Source organism: Salvelinus alpinus, chromosome 20, assembly GCF_045679555.1.
Source record: "Salvelinus alpinus chromosome 20, SLU_Salpinus.1, whole genome shotgun sequence".
Classification (NCBI taxonomy): domain Eukaryota; kingdom Metazoa; phylum Chordata; class Actinopteri; order Salmoniformes; family Salmonidae; genus Salvelinus; species Salvelinus alpinus.
The window spans coordinates 21749313-21763371 of NC_092105.1; the positions used below are offsets into that span (position 1 = coordinate 21749313).

The 14059-nt window shown below is 44.7% G+C and overlaps 2 protein-coding genes across 8 annotated transcripts in view; both read right to left on the reverse strand.

Annotated features, from left to right (window-relative positions):
- Positions 1-14059, reverse strand: part of LOC139546479 (putative nuclease HARBI1) — a 406641-nt gene that overhangs the window by 334207 nt on the left and 58375 nt on the right. The gene's annotated exons all lie outside the window — the stretch shown is intronic.
- On the reverse strand, positions 1665-9122 carry igsf3l (immunoglobulin superfamily, member 3-like). 2 transcript variants are annotated; one of them, XM_071354884.1, is made up of 9 exons: positions 8915-9122; positions 7771-8145; positions 7149-7565; positions 6475-6885; positions 5228-5617; positions 4112-4486; positions 3607-3999; positions 2628-3047; positions 1665-2517 (listed from the first exon to the last, which is right to left on the reverse strand). In XM_071354884.1, exons 1-9 carry the CDS (start codon positions 8976-8978, stop codon positions 2318-2320), a joined length of 3045 nt encoding a protein of 1014 aa, XP_071210985.1. In that variant the 5' UTR covers positions 8979-9122; the 3' UTR covers positions 1665-2317. The 2 variants fall into 2 exon arrangements, with proteins under 2 accessions (XP_071210985.1, XP_071210984.1); XM_071354883.1 differs by having other exon boundaries at positions 1665-2520; positions 8915-9121.

Below are 14059 nucleotides of genomic sequence, written 5' to 3' on the forward strand. Positions count from 1 at the left end.
TCTCCCCTTGGTATTCTACTGCGCTGTGGACCGATGGGGGGGATTTAACAAGATCCAGACACACACACCTACTGTAGAGCCAGAACATGTATCTGTAGGTTGAAGATTGTGTGTTCAATTTAAGCAATAAGGCCTGGGGAGGTGTGGTATATGGCCAATATACCACGGCTAAGGGCTTTTCTTACGCACGACACAGTGTGGAGTGCCTGGACACAGCCCTTAGCCGTGGAATATTGGCCATATATCACAAACCCCTGAAGTGCCTTATTGCTATTATGAACTGGTTACCAATGTAATTACAGCAGTAAAAATACGTTTTGTCATACCCCTGGTACACGGTTTGATTTACAGCTGTCAGCCAATCAGCATTCAGGGCTCGAACCACCCAGTTTATAATGTAAATTCTCACCTCTCAACACTTGACAATCTATTCACAGCTTCTTATCATACATTTCTACTCTACATTGTCACATATTTTTATAGGCTGTAAACCGTACTGTTTTCCCTTACACTGTGACCCCGTTTTTTTTTACAGACTGTCCACAGCTGGTACACCCTCAGTTGATTTGCCAGGAACATCTCTTGTAATGTAGGAGCCTGTTGTCCGAGTCCTTTTGCTCAAAGGTGCGAGAGCAGTAAGTGATGGAGTCTATTCTCTCCCAAACTCCCCCACAGATGGGCTGTGTTAAACATTGATAGGCTGAATGCAGAGAGGAGAAAGAGAGCGAGATGAAGGTAGAAAGGAGAGAGAGCAGTCCCATGCTGACACTCTTCCTCTGTAGGCAATGTTCTATACCGCCGGCATTCCACTGTGCAGGAGCAACATCTGCTAGAAGACTCAGCACTCTCTGAAACACATAGACACACACACAGCATCCCTCTCGGGGTGGTACATGCAATATCACGAGCAATGTGTAGACATCTCTCAGGTTTAGTGCAAAATATTTTTAAGATGCTCTTAGCTCCATATTCCTAATATAATTTATATTATAAAGTGATTGGTTTATTCACATATAAATCATAATAGTAGAATATTACAAACTATTATAAATGAATATAAAGACTGATTACAGTAAAGCAACTCTCTGTGCCACTGCACACAGTTTCCACTAGAGTGAGCTGTTTCACTGAGAACCAGTCAAATCAAATCAAATTAACTGGGCAGCCATAACCACAACTTGTGTCATGTCTCGCATACATGCACAGCCCACTTCCCAATGGCCAAGGCACAGCAGAGATGGAACATTCACTGATGAAAAGCTTGCGATAATGTATACTTGGTAATACACTACTGTGCGTGTGTGGATGTTTCCGTTCTCTTCATAGTGTGATTGCTCTGACCTACATAGATGACATTCAGACCGCAAGACCAGAGATGACTGGGCCTTTCAGAGCTCAGCAGAACTCAGCAGGACCACAGATGCTTCCTCTTTACAGGGTAGAGACACAATTACTTCCTGTTTAACCAGCAGTCAATATGTTGCACATATGACAAGGAGAGAGGTGACATAACCCACCACATTCACATCCACACGAGACAGAGAGGTAGTTTTCCACACAGTCCCATGCTGACAGAGTTAGAAAGCCAAGAAGATCAATCATGTGATAATACTCTATTCATTACAAACCAGATAATACACCAGCAACTTTACAAATGAAACATGTCTGAGAACAGCGCTTTATTCATCTCTTCATATAAAATGTTTGTGATATCATAAAGTCTTTCTCAGAGTTCTTTCAGAAGTGTTTCAAAAGTCTCGTAAGCAGTCCCAACTCAAACAAGTTAAGAAATAAAACTGATTCATTCTTGAGGCAAAATGTTACAAATGAGTACAGAACATGGCAGAAAATCTTTCAACAATTCATAAATATAATATTTGTGAAAAACTCATTCATAAAAACAATGATCAGACATGATCCAAGGTTTCAGCGCTGCTAGTCAGCGAGTCTAGAGCTTTAAGTCATCAGAGAATACTGATGTAAAACTACATTTGAAAAAAGTTGTCTCAAAGTTAAAGCAGTGCCAATGTACATTTCAAGTTCTAGAAAATGTGTGCAACTGTAAATCCTATTGTGTAAACAAGTGAAAAACATGCTTGGATCCAAAAATCAATCACATTAACATTCAAAAAAATGCTCATTCTGCCCTCTCCCCCTATCTCCTTTCCTGTTCTCTCACGTATCCCCCTTCCCACTCTTATCATCCCTCCCCATCCCACATCCTCTCCTTTTCTCTCCTCATGTCTTCTCCTCACTGATGTACTCATCCTCTCATCTACGCATCCTCTCTCTGTTTCACTTCTCCTCTCCCCTGTGCTCAGTCTTCTGGGCGTGGATTCTGTGGGTTAAGCTCCAGCCACAGAGAGTTGGCCTGTTTCTTGTTTCCAGCTGAGCCCTTCCGCTTCAGCTTGATTGACAGCACCATGACAAGAATCGCCAGGATACAGACAAGAGGGATGAAGATGCCTAGAACTGATTCAGTGACGAATCCTCTTTCAGACAGCACCTCAGACACATCTTCTGGGGAAGGAAAAAACAGAAGAAGGTGAGAAATAAAGACAACACATTCTGATTCAGTTGAATTTGTACAGTCTGATGTCATGGACTCATAAGTGATGACATCATACCTATTGGTCGTCGTACAGTGAGGTTGGTTTTTCCTGATTGGTTGGTGGCGCTTAATTCCCAGTTGCTATGATTGAGCTTGTACTGGTCCACTTGGCACTGGTAGACTCCACTGTCACCCTGAAGAGCTCTCTGCAGACCCAGCAGAAAGGTACCATGAGAGGGCCTGGAGAATAACAGCCTCCCCTTCTGGTCCTGGAGCCCTCGGTTGTCCTGGTCCTCAGGGTACTTCAGGACACCATCATGGCCCAGAATCACTAGAGGAACCCTGGGAGAGGAGGAGGAGCCACGCCTCATGTAGAACCAGGTGAGAGAGTAGAGAGAGGCGGGATCACCTGAGGTCAAGGCACAGGTCAACTCTGCCCCCTCCCCCTCTTTGACCTCCATCTCCAGATCTGTCTGGTTAACACTGAGATTAGTCACTGGGACAGAGAGAGAGACAGAAAGAGAGAGAGGCGGGTTCAGATATTTGTACATTGTTACAACACTGTATATGTACATAATATGACATTTGTAATGTCTTTATTATTTTGGAACTTCTGTGAGTGTAATGTTTACTGTTCATTTGCATTGTTTATTTCACTTTTGTATATTATCTACTTCACTTGCTTTGGCAATGTTAACATATGTTTCCCATGCCAATAAAGCCCCTTGAATTGAATTGAATTGAAGAGAAAGTCAGAGAAACTGCAAAGCAGCACAACAAGATACTCTATAGATGTGATATACATTGCAGATCCATGTCCTTCTACCAATGCAGCATTGCCTTGCCTTGTTCTCAGGGTAACTCGGTTTTGACTAGATGGAATACAGCTTTTGTCCGATTTGACTTTTCGTAGCAGGTTAGGAGAACTTACGCTGCAGGTTAGGAGAATTAAAGCAGCAGGTTAGGAAAACTGGGTTAAGGTTAGGAAAAGTGTTAGGGTTAGCTAAAATGCAAAAAAAAAAAAAATCCCTTCTAGCCATGACCGGATAACACACCTGTCTGGAGTATACGGAGTTCCATGGCTGCAGAAGAGGGCTGGAGCTTGTACCATTGGCCGTGAGGATCCTGTAGCCACTCCTCCACCACGCAGTAGTACATCCCATTGTCCCAGCTACGGGCCTGTCGAATGGTCAGCTCAAAGCTCCGCCCCTCACGTCTTCTCATGCTGATTCGCTGTTCTGTGCCTGATCCCAGCCCTAGCGTTATCACAGCATCACGGTCTGAGCTGAGGACCGTCTTGTTCCCCTCCCCGTTCTTCTGGGCCAACCAGCTGACAGCGAAGCGGGATGAGTTAGAGGTTGCCTTGGCTACGGAGCATTCCATCTGTATGTCTGTCTTGACACTCTTATCCAGAGGGGAGGAGCTAGAGGACAAGGTGAGTACACTCTCTGGAAGAGGGAGAGAGAGAAAGACAGAGAAATAAAGAAAACGTGATGAGGCTGAGACCCTAACTCTAACCCCAGGTTGACCTGTTGACCTGTAGCTTTTGACCTGACCTACCTGGAGTCTGGACCAGCACACCCAGAGCGTTGGAGTTCCACGGCTTCCTGTGTCTCCCTAGCAGGAACGCTGAGATCACACACTGGTAGCGCCCAGTCTCCTTGTGGCTCGCTTTGATGATGCGGAGGTAGTAACGCACTTCCTTCTTCCCGGTGGTCGCCCTCAACTGGTAGTTGCTCTGGTCGCCACTCCACGTGATGTCACCAGTGTACGACAGGGTCAGGATGTTGTCTGGGGCAGACTGCCCCTCACGCTGCAGGCTCCACGTTACAGTAACCGGGAGGGAGGGCCCTCGAACCCGACACACCAGCTCCACCTCACCCCCCACTGTCACCTGGACACCACGACTACTCAGGTACACACTCAGCAGAGACTCTGCAAGGACAATGATGAGATATCACTGATGACAATGATGAGATATCACTGAGATGACAATGATGAGATATCACTGATGACAACTATCAGGCCTCTTAGGGCCAAAATCTAACAGTGGCTGTGAGGATAAGGAGAACATGGTCATCTGCAAAAATATTGAATCAATCTATCTGACGTGAGAGATCAGTCATCAAGTATAAAGTTATTGATCTCTACATAGATAATGTGGGAGCTGAAAGCCTACCTCATGCTTCTTGCTCAGTTGATCTTTACCAACACTGTCTCCAGTAACTTTGAAGAATAAATATTTGTGCTGGGTTAAATTAAATATTCATGGACATCAACGAGGCAAGCAAATATTTAGTTTTAATTTTTCTGTTATGTTTGTGAACTTTGAATCTCTCCCTCTCCCTTTCCCATATAGCCGCAGGAAGTAGTTTGGGGGTGAGGGTGGAGGTTTTCTGTTTTTCCCTCAATACAGACTGTTATATAGGTCTTAATACAGGATTAGTAGGCCCAGCGCACATTTGTTTTTTATTCTGTTTTTTTAGGTGGTGCTGTAGCACCCTCAACAACCCTACTTCCCATTGCTATGACCTCTCTCTCTCATCCCGGACGACGCAGGGCCAATTGTGCGCCGCTTCATGGGTCTCCCGGTTGTGGCCGGCTGTGACATAGCCTGGGATTGAACCCGGGCCTGTAGTGACGCCTCTAGCACTACGATGCAGAAAGTGCTCTTACCCACATGATGGACCTCCACGCTGCAGTCCTGTGATTGGCTGTGAGTTTTCTTGCCGTTGCCGTTGGCTTCCGTGGTCCACTCAGAGACGGTGCACTGATAGGCTCCTGCATCAGAGGGCGTGACCTCACCCAGCTCCAGGGTGAATGTGTCTGCCATGGGACGCATTGTACGAACATTACGCTTCCCAAACTCTGCCCCCAGTTCCATCACACCCACCCGGCTCAGGCTGATGATATCACTGAAGTGGCCTGTTGCCATTGAGGCTGATCTGTGTTGCCAGGTGACAGAGAGCTGACCCTTGACCCCGCTCACTCTACAGGTGAGTTGTAGTGCATCCCCTTCGTTAACACTCACCTGTTGGGTCTCCATGGCAACAGCCAAACCACTTTCTGAGAACAGACAAAAAGAAGGTGCTGAGTGTGTGATCAGTGTGTGATAAGTGTGTGTGTGATGAGTGTGTGTGTGTGTAATGAGTGTGTGATGAGTGCGTGTGTGTGTTGTACATATGTAATAACTGTGTTCAGAGCCAGGTCAATGCACAAACTGAACTTATTGAGGATCTCACCCCTTGTTGTTGCTTGGTGTAGCAACCACATGGAAAGCTGATGAAACACCTACAATATTGCTCTGGCTCTGACTCAGTGCTTGATGACTTCATCTGACTATGTTTTCTCTCATAGTCCGACAGCATCTGGTCGTCGCGGTGGTGGCACAGGTCTACTCATTTCTCCTAAGTGGAGATTTTCTCTTTTCTCCCTCTCTCACCTGTCCATCTCCTCATTTGAATTCCATTCTGTCACTGTCACTGGTCCACTCAAGCTTAACATTATTGTCATCTATCGCCCACCAGGTGCCATTGGAGAGCTCCTCAAGGAGCCTGACACCTTGATAAGCTAATGTCCTGACGATGGCTCACTGATCTTCGTACTTGGAGACTTCAACCTCCCGACATCTGCCTTCGATTAATTTCTTTCCAACTCTCTCTTTCCCCTCCTTGCCTCTTTTGACCTCACCCTTTCCCAGTCCCCTCCCACTCACAAGGCAGGCAATACGCTTGACCTCATCTTTACTAGAGGCTGTCCGCCTACTAATCTCACTGCAACTCTCCTCCAGGTCTCTGATCACAGAGCGTCTGCTAAATGACTAAAATGTAAGCGTAAAAATGTAGCTCTGACTTGGATTGGCTTCTTACTTGCTTACTCACCTGTAGCTTTGCTTCTGATTGGCTTGGTGTCAGATCACTCACCTGTAGCTGTGATGGTGATAGTCTCTGTGGTGGAGTCCTGGGTGGATCCCTGTGTGAAGACCCCGTTCCCATCCCTCTCCTGTGGCCAGGCCCTGCAGTGGTACACTCCCTGGTCCTGGGTTCTGACGGGTCGCAGGGTGAGCAGGTGTTTCTTCTCCCTCGTTCGCACAGCTCTCAGCTCACCCCCTCTCTCTCGCCCCCCGTACTCCGGCCCCACAGACAGAACCCCCGTGGGCCCAATCTGGGCCAGCTCCTGGTTGTCCTTGACCCAGGCCACTGAGAAGAACTGACCCACCGGGCCCTGTGTATTCACAATGCACTGCAAGGATAGCTCCTCCCCCTCCTGAAGCTGTGTTTTGTGCACGATCATACTCACCACCATAGAACCAGAGCCCTGGTCTGGAGCCACCACTGAGAGAGAGACAGGAAATAACTCACAATAATCTCTTAGACATACAGGAAACTCATCACTCATAATCACCTCTGAGACACAGGAAACCCCATCTCAGCATTTACTTATAGGAAATAAGACAAAAGAGTGAATGGGCGAAAGTCCTCTTAAGCCATAAGTCCTCATAACCCAGAACAATCACCCTAATAATTGATGGATGTGTAAACACAATTTGGGCTAAGGCTAAGGATGGGAAGCAAAAAAACACTAAGGTGTTTCTCACCTATGGCTTTGACCTCCAACGTGGTTGGCTGTGTGTCTTTTTGGGCGATTGGGTACCAGCTCCGGTCTGGGTCTTGGATCCACTCCTGGGCATGGCAGTAGATCCTCCCTGCATCGGACAGCTCAATCCTGGCCATCTTCAGCCTGTAGGTGGCCTCCTCCAGCTTGTCCAGAACAATGAGCCCTTTCTGGTACCGACCCTCAAACCGCTGACCCGGACTCACCGTCAAATCACGGTCCAGAGAGATGATGGGGTGGGGCGAGGCCTCCCTGTCTCCATGGTGATACCAGGTGATGGACAGGTGGGTGTGCTGGAAGGTGTTGGTGGAGGCGAGACATTGCAGGGTTAGGTCGTCACCCTCTGATAGGCTAAAGGAGGCGGGGCCAGTGGAGGAGGCGGTCAGGGTGTCCTTAATCACTATGGAAACAGGATTTGAGGGATGGACATCAACACTACAGTATGGTTCTGATTGACTGATACAGTATATCTGGTAGACAAATCACTATGTGATAAGTCCAGAGTTATTTCAAATAATGGCTTGTTAATGATACACATACAGCAGCCACAGAAGGCATTGTCATTTAGGCAAAACTAGATGAATAAGTAAGAAAAAAAACATTACCCTTCAATGTGGTCTTTGCGTTGTACGTCCCGTCATATACAACTTCTGAGTTTGGGGTGTGGCACTCGTACTCGCCCTCGTCCCCATCCTCCAGACTCTTCACGTGGAAGAGGACTGAGGTCACTGACAGGCGCTCCAGAGTGATGACATCCCCCCTGACGCGGGCACCGTACACCGCCATGGCATAGTTGTTGTCATCTGTGCTGATGATCTGGATCTCCTGGGTGGGGTTTTTTGGCTTGTAGACTGAGAATCTGAAGTCCTGCTGGGCCGACGGGTTAGAGAAGCCACTCACGTTGCAGGAGATGGAGATAGGGTAGCCAATCACACGATGCAGAGGGCCAGACTGCACCTCTACAAGCACCCTGGCCCCGCCTAGATGGAGAACATAAGTAAATACAGGAAGATGATATTCTCAGACAAACTTAAAGAGAATTATATCTAGCTTCAAATATGACCTCTCTTTTTTTAGAATGGTTGCAGTCTGCACTGTCTGCCTCTCATCAACAAACTATAAATAATGCATTCATATCGCAACTGTCATGTGACAATTGTAATGGCTTGAAAACAGCCACAGCTCCATCTCTTAGACTAACACCTGCTGTGGGGAGGTTTGATTGTGGTGCTAATCAAAAGGTGTAATTACTGCTGTTACATTGCAATCTGGAAGAAATCATTTTCAATCGTCAGGGTTTGTGTTAGTTTAATTGTTTTCACTGTTTGATCAAATCAAAAACATTATGTGACTCATTCCAAGTAGACATTTTCTGTCACGCGAACGGTATTTCAAAACATTTCATCAGTAGACCAACTATGAAGAGAGGAGCTTTAATAAAACACTGATATAGAACTGTGGCCATTTCAACAGTCCACCCCCATCATCTGACCAAAGGACTCTAAAATGCAACTCAATACTTTGGACTTTGCTGATAATTAACAGGTCAAAGAGAACCGAGTATTTGCACAACCTTTTGTTCCTTAATGCAGATATTTTTTTCACCCAGCAAATTAATACAGGAAACTGTATCACATTTTACACATAACATTAGAATGTTCTTAAATGTGTGTAGTGTTCTTCCTCATTTTGCCTACCCCCATGGGTAGGACTGGAGGTATGTGTGTGGAGACCTGAAGATCCTCTTACCCCATTGGATGAGTCCACTCAGGAGGAGCAGGATACTGGTAATGTACGGCTGGAGACACCCCATCCTGCCCCTAACTGACTGACACGCTAGGACAAACTGCACACCAAACACACGGCTGTATCAACTACACACCAGTTTCAGTTATCTGCTCTCAGACACCTCCAGTCTGTGTGTCTGTCTGTGGTAGTATGTGTGGTGTTATGATCTTTTCATGAAGACTTTCTTCAGACAGACTAGGAGGAAGCAGGAGATGTGGTTTCCTGGCAACTGAAAAAAAAACAGCACACAGTGTCTGTGTGTGATTGCGTGTGTGTGTGTGTGTGTGTGTGATTGCGTGTCTGTGTGATTGCGTGTGTGAGTGTGTGTGTGTGATTGCGTGTGTGAGTGTGTGTGTGTGATTGCGTGTGTGTGTGTGATTGCGTGTGTGTGTGTGTGATTGCGTGTGTGTGTGTGTGTGTGTGTGTGTGTGTGTGTGTGTGTGTGTGTGTGTGTGTGTGTGTGTGTGTGTGTGTGTGTGTGTGTGTGTGTGTGTGTGTGTGTGTGTGTGTGTGTGTGTGTGTGTGTGTGTGTGTGTGCGCGTGTTGTGCATGTTGTGCATGTCGTGCATGTAGAGTACCAGTCAAAAGTTTGGACACATCTACTCATTCCAGGGTTTTTCTTTATTTTTACTATTTTCTACATTGTAGAATAATAGTGAAGACATCAAAATGTTATATTTAAGATTCTTCAAAGTAACCACCCTTTGCCATGATGACACTCTTGGCATTCTCTCGACCAGCTTCACAAGGTGGTCACCTGGATTGCATTTCAATTCATTTTCACCCAGCAAATTAATACATGAAACTGTATTGGAGCGGCAGGTAGCCTAGTGGTTGGAGTGTTAGGCTAGTAACCAAAAGGTTGCTAGATCGAATCCCTGAGCTGACAAGGTAAAAAGCTGTCGTTCTGCAGTTAACCCACTGTTCCTAGGCCATCAATGTAAATAAGAATTTTTTGATAAATGACTTACCTAGTTAAATATAAGTATTTTACACATAACATTAGAATGTTAAACGTGTGTAGTATTCCTCTTCATTTTGCCAACCAACAGTCACCCCCAGTGAAGACGTCAAAACTTTATGTTTGAGATTCTTCAAAGTAGCCACCCTTTGGCTTGATCAACAGAACAATGACCCAAAACACACTTCCAGGTTGTGTAAAGGCTATTTGACCAAGGAGAGTGATGGAGTGCTGCATCAGATGACCTGGCCTCCACAATCACCCGACCTCAACCCAATTGAGATGGTTTGGGATGAGTTGGATTGCAGAGTGAAGGAAAAGCAGCCAACAAGTGTTCAGAATTCCTCATGAAGCTGGTTGAGAGAACGCCAAGAGTGTGCAAAGCTGTCATCAAGCAAAAGGTGGCTACTTTTAAGAATCTAAAATCTAAAATATATTTTGTTTTGTTAAACACTTTTTTGGTTTCTGCATGATTCCATACAGTGGGGCAAAAAAGTATTTAGTCAGCCACCAATTGTGCAAGTTCTCCCACTTAAAAAGATGAGAGAGTCCTGTAATTTTCATCATAGGTACACTTCAACTATGACAGACAAAATGAAGAAAAAAAATCCAGAAAATCACATTGTAGGATTTTTAATGAATTTATTTGCAAATTATGGTGGAAAATAAGTATTTGGTCACCTACAAACAAGCAAGATTTCTGTCTCTCACAGACCTGTAGCTTCTTCTTTAAGAGGCTCCTCTGTCCTCCACTCGTTACCTGTATTAATGGCACCTGTTTGAACTTGTTATCAGTATAAAAGACACCTGTCCACAACCTCAAACAGTCACACTCCAAACTCCACTATGGCCAAGACCAAAGAGCTGTCAAGGGACACCAGAAACAAAATTGTAGACCTGCACCAGGCTGGGAAGACTGAATCTGCAATAGGTAAGCAGCTTGGTTTGAAGAAACCAAGCTTCGTAAGATGCATTTCAAGGTCCTGGAGTGGCCTAGCCAGTCTCCAGATCTCAACCCCATAGAAAATCTTTGGAGGGAGTTGAAAGTCCGTGTTGCGCAGCAACAGCCCCAAAACATCACTGCTCTAGAGGAGATCTGCATGGAGGAATGGGCCAAAATACCAGCAACAGTGTGTGAAAACCTTGTGAAGACTTACAGAAAACGTTTGACCTCTGTCATTGCCAACAAAGGGTATATAACAAAGTATTGAGATAAACTTTTGTTATTGACCAAATACTTATTTTCCACCATAATTTGCAAATAAATTCATTAAAAATCCTACAATGTGATTTTCTAGATTTTTTTTTCTCATTTTGTCTGTCATAGTTGAAGTGTACCTATGATGAAAATTACAGGCCTCTCACCTTTTTAAGTGGGAGAACTTGCACAATTGGTGGCTGACTAAATACTTTTTTGCCCCACTGTATGTGTTGTTTCATAGTTTTGATGAATTCACTATTATTCTACAATGTAGAAAATAGTAAAAATAAAGAAAAACTCTTGAGTTGGTTGTGTCCAAACTTTTGGCTGGTACTGTATGTGTGCATGTGCATGTGTTCTCTATGCCTTCTGATTCTCGTCTCAGAATAATTTGATATTACAGAGAAAAGATGCCTGTCGGTATTATGATTACACCTGTGTCTCAGCATGAAATTAGCCAATTCTCCTCAAGAGATTTTTGGAATCACATGTACATTGACATGCCACTGCGACCTAGTGGACAAAGAGAAAATGCATGGTGAGAAGAGGGTATGACGATAAGATGTACCTATAAATCTACTGTAGTTTATTTAGTGAGCTTGGGCTGCGTGGCTCGATAGTGCCACTGTGTGGACTTCAACTATTTCTGCAGCTACAACTATTCAGGCTGCTTTAACGCTGAGTAAGACAATAACTTGGTACTTGTTCACAAAGGTCATGAAAGCACAAAATAGGCCCTGCACAGATGATTAGATATATCATTAAACAATGAGACTAGACAGGGTGTGTGCCCAATTAGCCTCGTCGAGAACCAGTCTTCCCGTGACAATGACGCGATTTTGGAGGTATGGCAACGGAAGACTAATGGCCAATATAAATTCGGTCGTTTGAGCCCTGAATGCTTATTGGCTGACAGCCGTGGTATAACACGTGTATGACAAAACATTTATTTTTTCTGCTCTAATTACATTGGTAACCAGTTTATAATAGCAATAAGGCACCTCGGTGGGTTGTGTCATATGGCCAATATACCACGGCTAAGGGCTGTGTCCAGGCAGTCCGCGTTGCGTCGTGCATAAGAACAGCCTTTAGCCATGGTATATTGGCCATATACCACATCCCCTCATGCCTTATTTCTTAAATATACCACGGCTCTGGGCTGTTAGTAGGAACAACGTGAAGCAGAGTGAGAGAGAGTGGAATCTGCTCAGTCTGGTCCTTAATAAAAAGATGGCTACAAATCATCAAACACATGTACCTGTGCTAGGTAGAGCAGGGGAGGTGTCCAACGGCCAGTTCCAGGGATTGACAGCTGAGGGAGGGATCTAGAACAGGAATGTTGCTTCATCATGTACCACATGACATCCACCAATCACAAAGCATCAGCAACAGGGCCTGACAGGAAGAGCTAATAACCACACTTACACATGCTATGAAGTTCTGTGTTGTGGTGAATGTGCATTCAAGGGCTGGTGGGAATATTGTCTCTAAATTCTGGGATAGGTGTGCACCAGTGGAGGCTGCTAAGGGCAGAACGGCTCATAAAAATGGCCGGAACGAACCAAATGTAATGGCATCAAACACATGGAAACCATGTATTTGATACCATTCCACCTATTCCACTCCAGTCATTACCACGAGCCCGTTCTCCTCAATTAAGGTGCCACCAACCTCCTGTGGTGTGCACAGCTAACATATTCTAGTCTGGATCCGGTGACCACTAAGATATTACTGTATTCTAGTCAATCAGGTGACAGCTAACATATTACTGTATTCTAGTCTGAATCAGGTGACAGATAACATATTCATGTATTCTAGTCTGAATCAGGTGCTAGCTAACATATTACTGTATTCTAGTCTGAATCAGGTGACAGCTAACATATCACTGTATTTTAGTCTAAATCAGGTGACAGCTAACATATCACTGTATTCTAGTCTGAATCAGGTGACAGCTAACATATTACTGTATTCTAGTCTAAATCTGCTGACTGCTGAGACAGGAAAGTGAAAGTCATACTTGATGTTAACTCTCAGGATCAGAATGAACCTGAATGAACCTCACAGCTGTGAAATGTTACCTAGAAATGTTATCTAATACTGGTAATGTTAGATAACAGTTGTCACGTTCTGACCTTAGTTTCGTTTTTATGTCTTTGTGTTAGGTTGGTCAGGGCGTGAGTTGGGGTGGGCAGTCTATGTTCTTTTTTCTAGGTTGTTTGTTTTCTATGTGTTTGGCCTGGTGTGGTTCCCAATCAGAGGCAGCTGTTTATCGTTGTCTCTGATTGGGAGCCATATTTAGGTAGCCTGTTTTCCATTGTGTGTTGTGGGTGGTTGTTTCCGTTTCAGTGTTTTCACCATTCGGGACTGTTTCGGTTTTCATTTTGATTCTCTTGTTCTTTTTGTACTTTGTATTCATTCTATTAAAATATATTATGGATACGTACCACGCTGCACATTGGTCCGATATTTCCTACTCCTCCTCAGACGAAGAGGACGAAAGCCGTTACAACAGTAATGTTATCTAATACTAGAAATGTTAGATAACTGTTATCTACTACTAGTAATGTTAGATAACAGTAATCAATAAATCACATTTATTTATAAAGCCCTTTTTAAATCAGCTGATGTCACAAAGTGCTGTACAGAAACCCAGCCTAAAACCCAAAACAGCAAGCAATGTAGGTGTAGAAGCACGGTGGCTAGGAAAAACTCCCTAGAAAGTTCAGAACCTAGGAAGAAACCTAGAGAGGAACCAGGCTATGAGGGGTGGCCGGTCCTCTTCTGGCAGTGCCGGGTGGAGTTTATAACAGAACATGGCCAAGATGTTCAAATGTTCATAGATGCCCAGCAGGGTCAAATAATAATAACCACAGTGGTTGTCGAGGGTGCAACAGGTCAGCACCTCAGGAGTATATGTCAGTTGGCTTTTCATAACCGATCATTC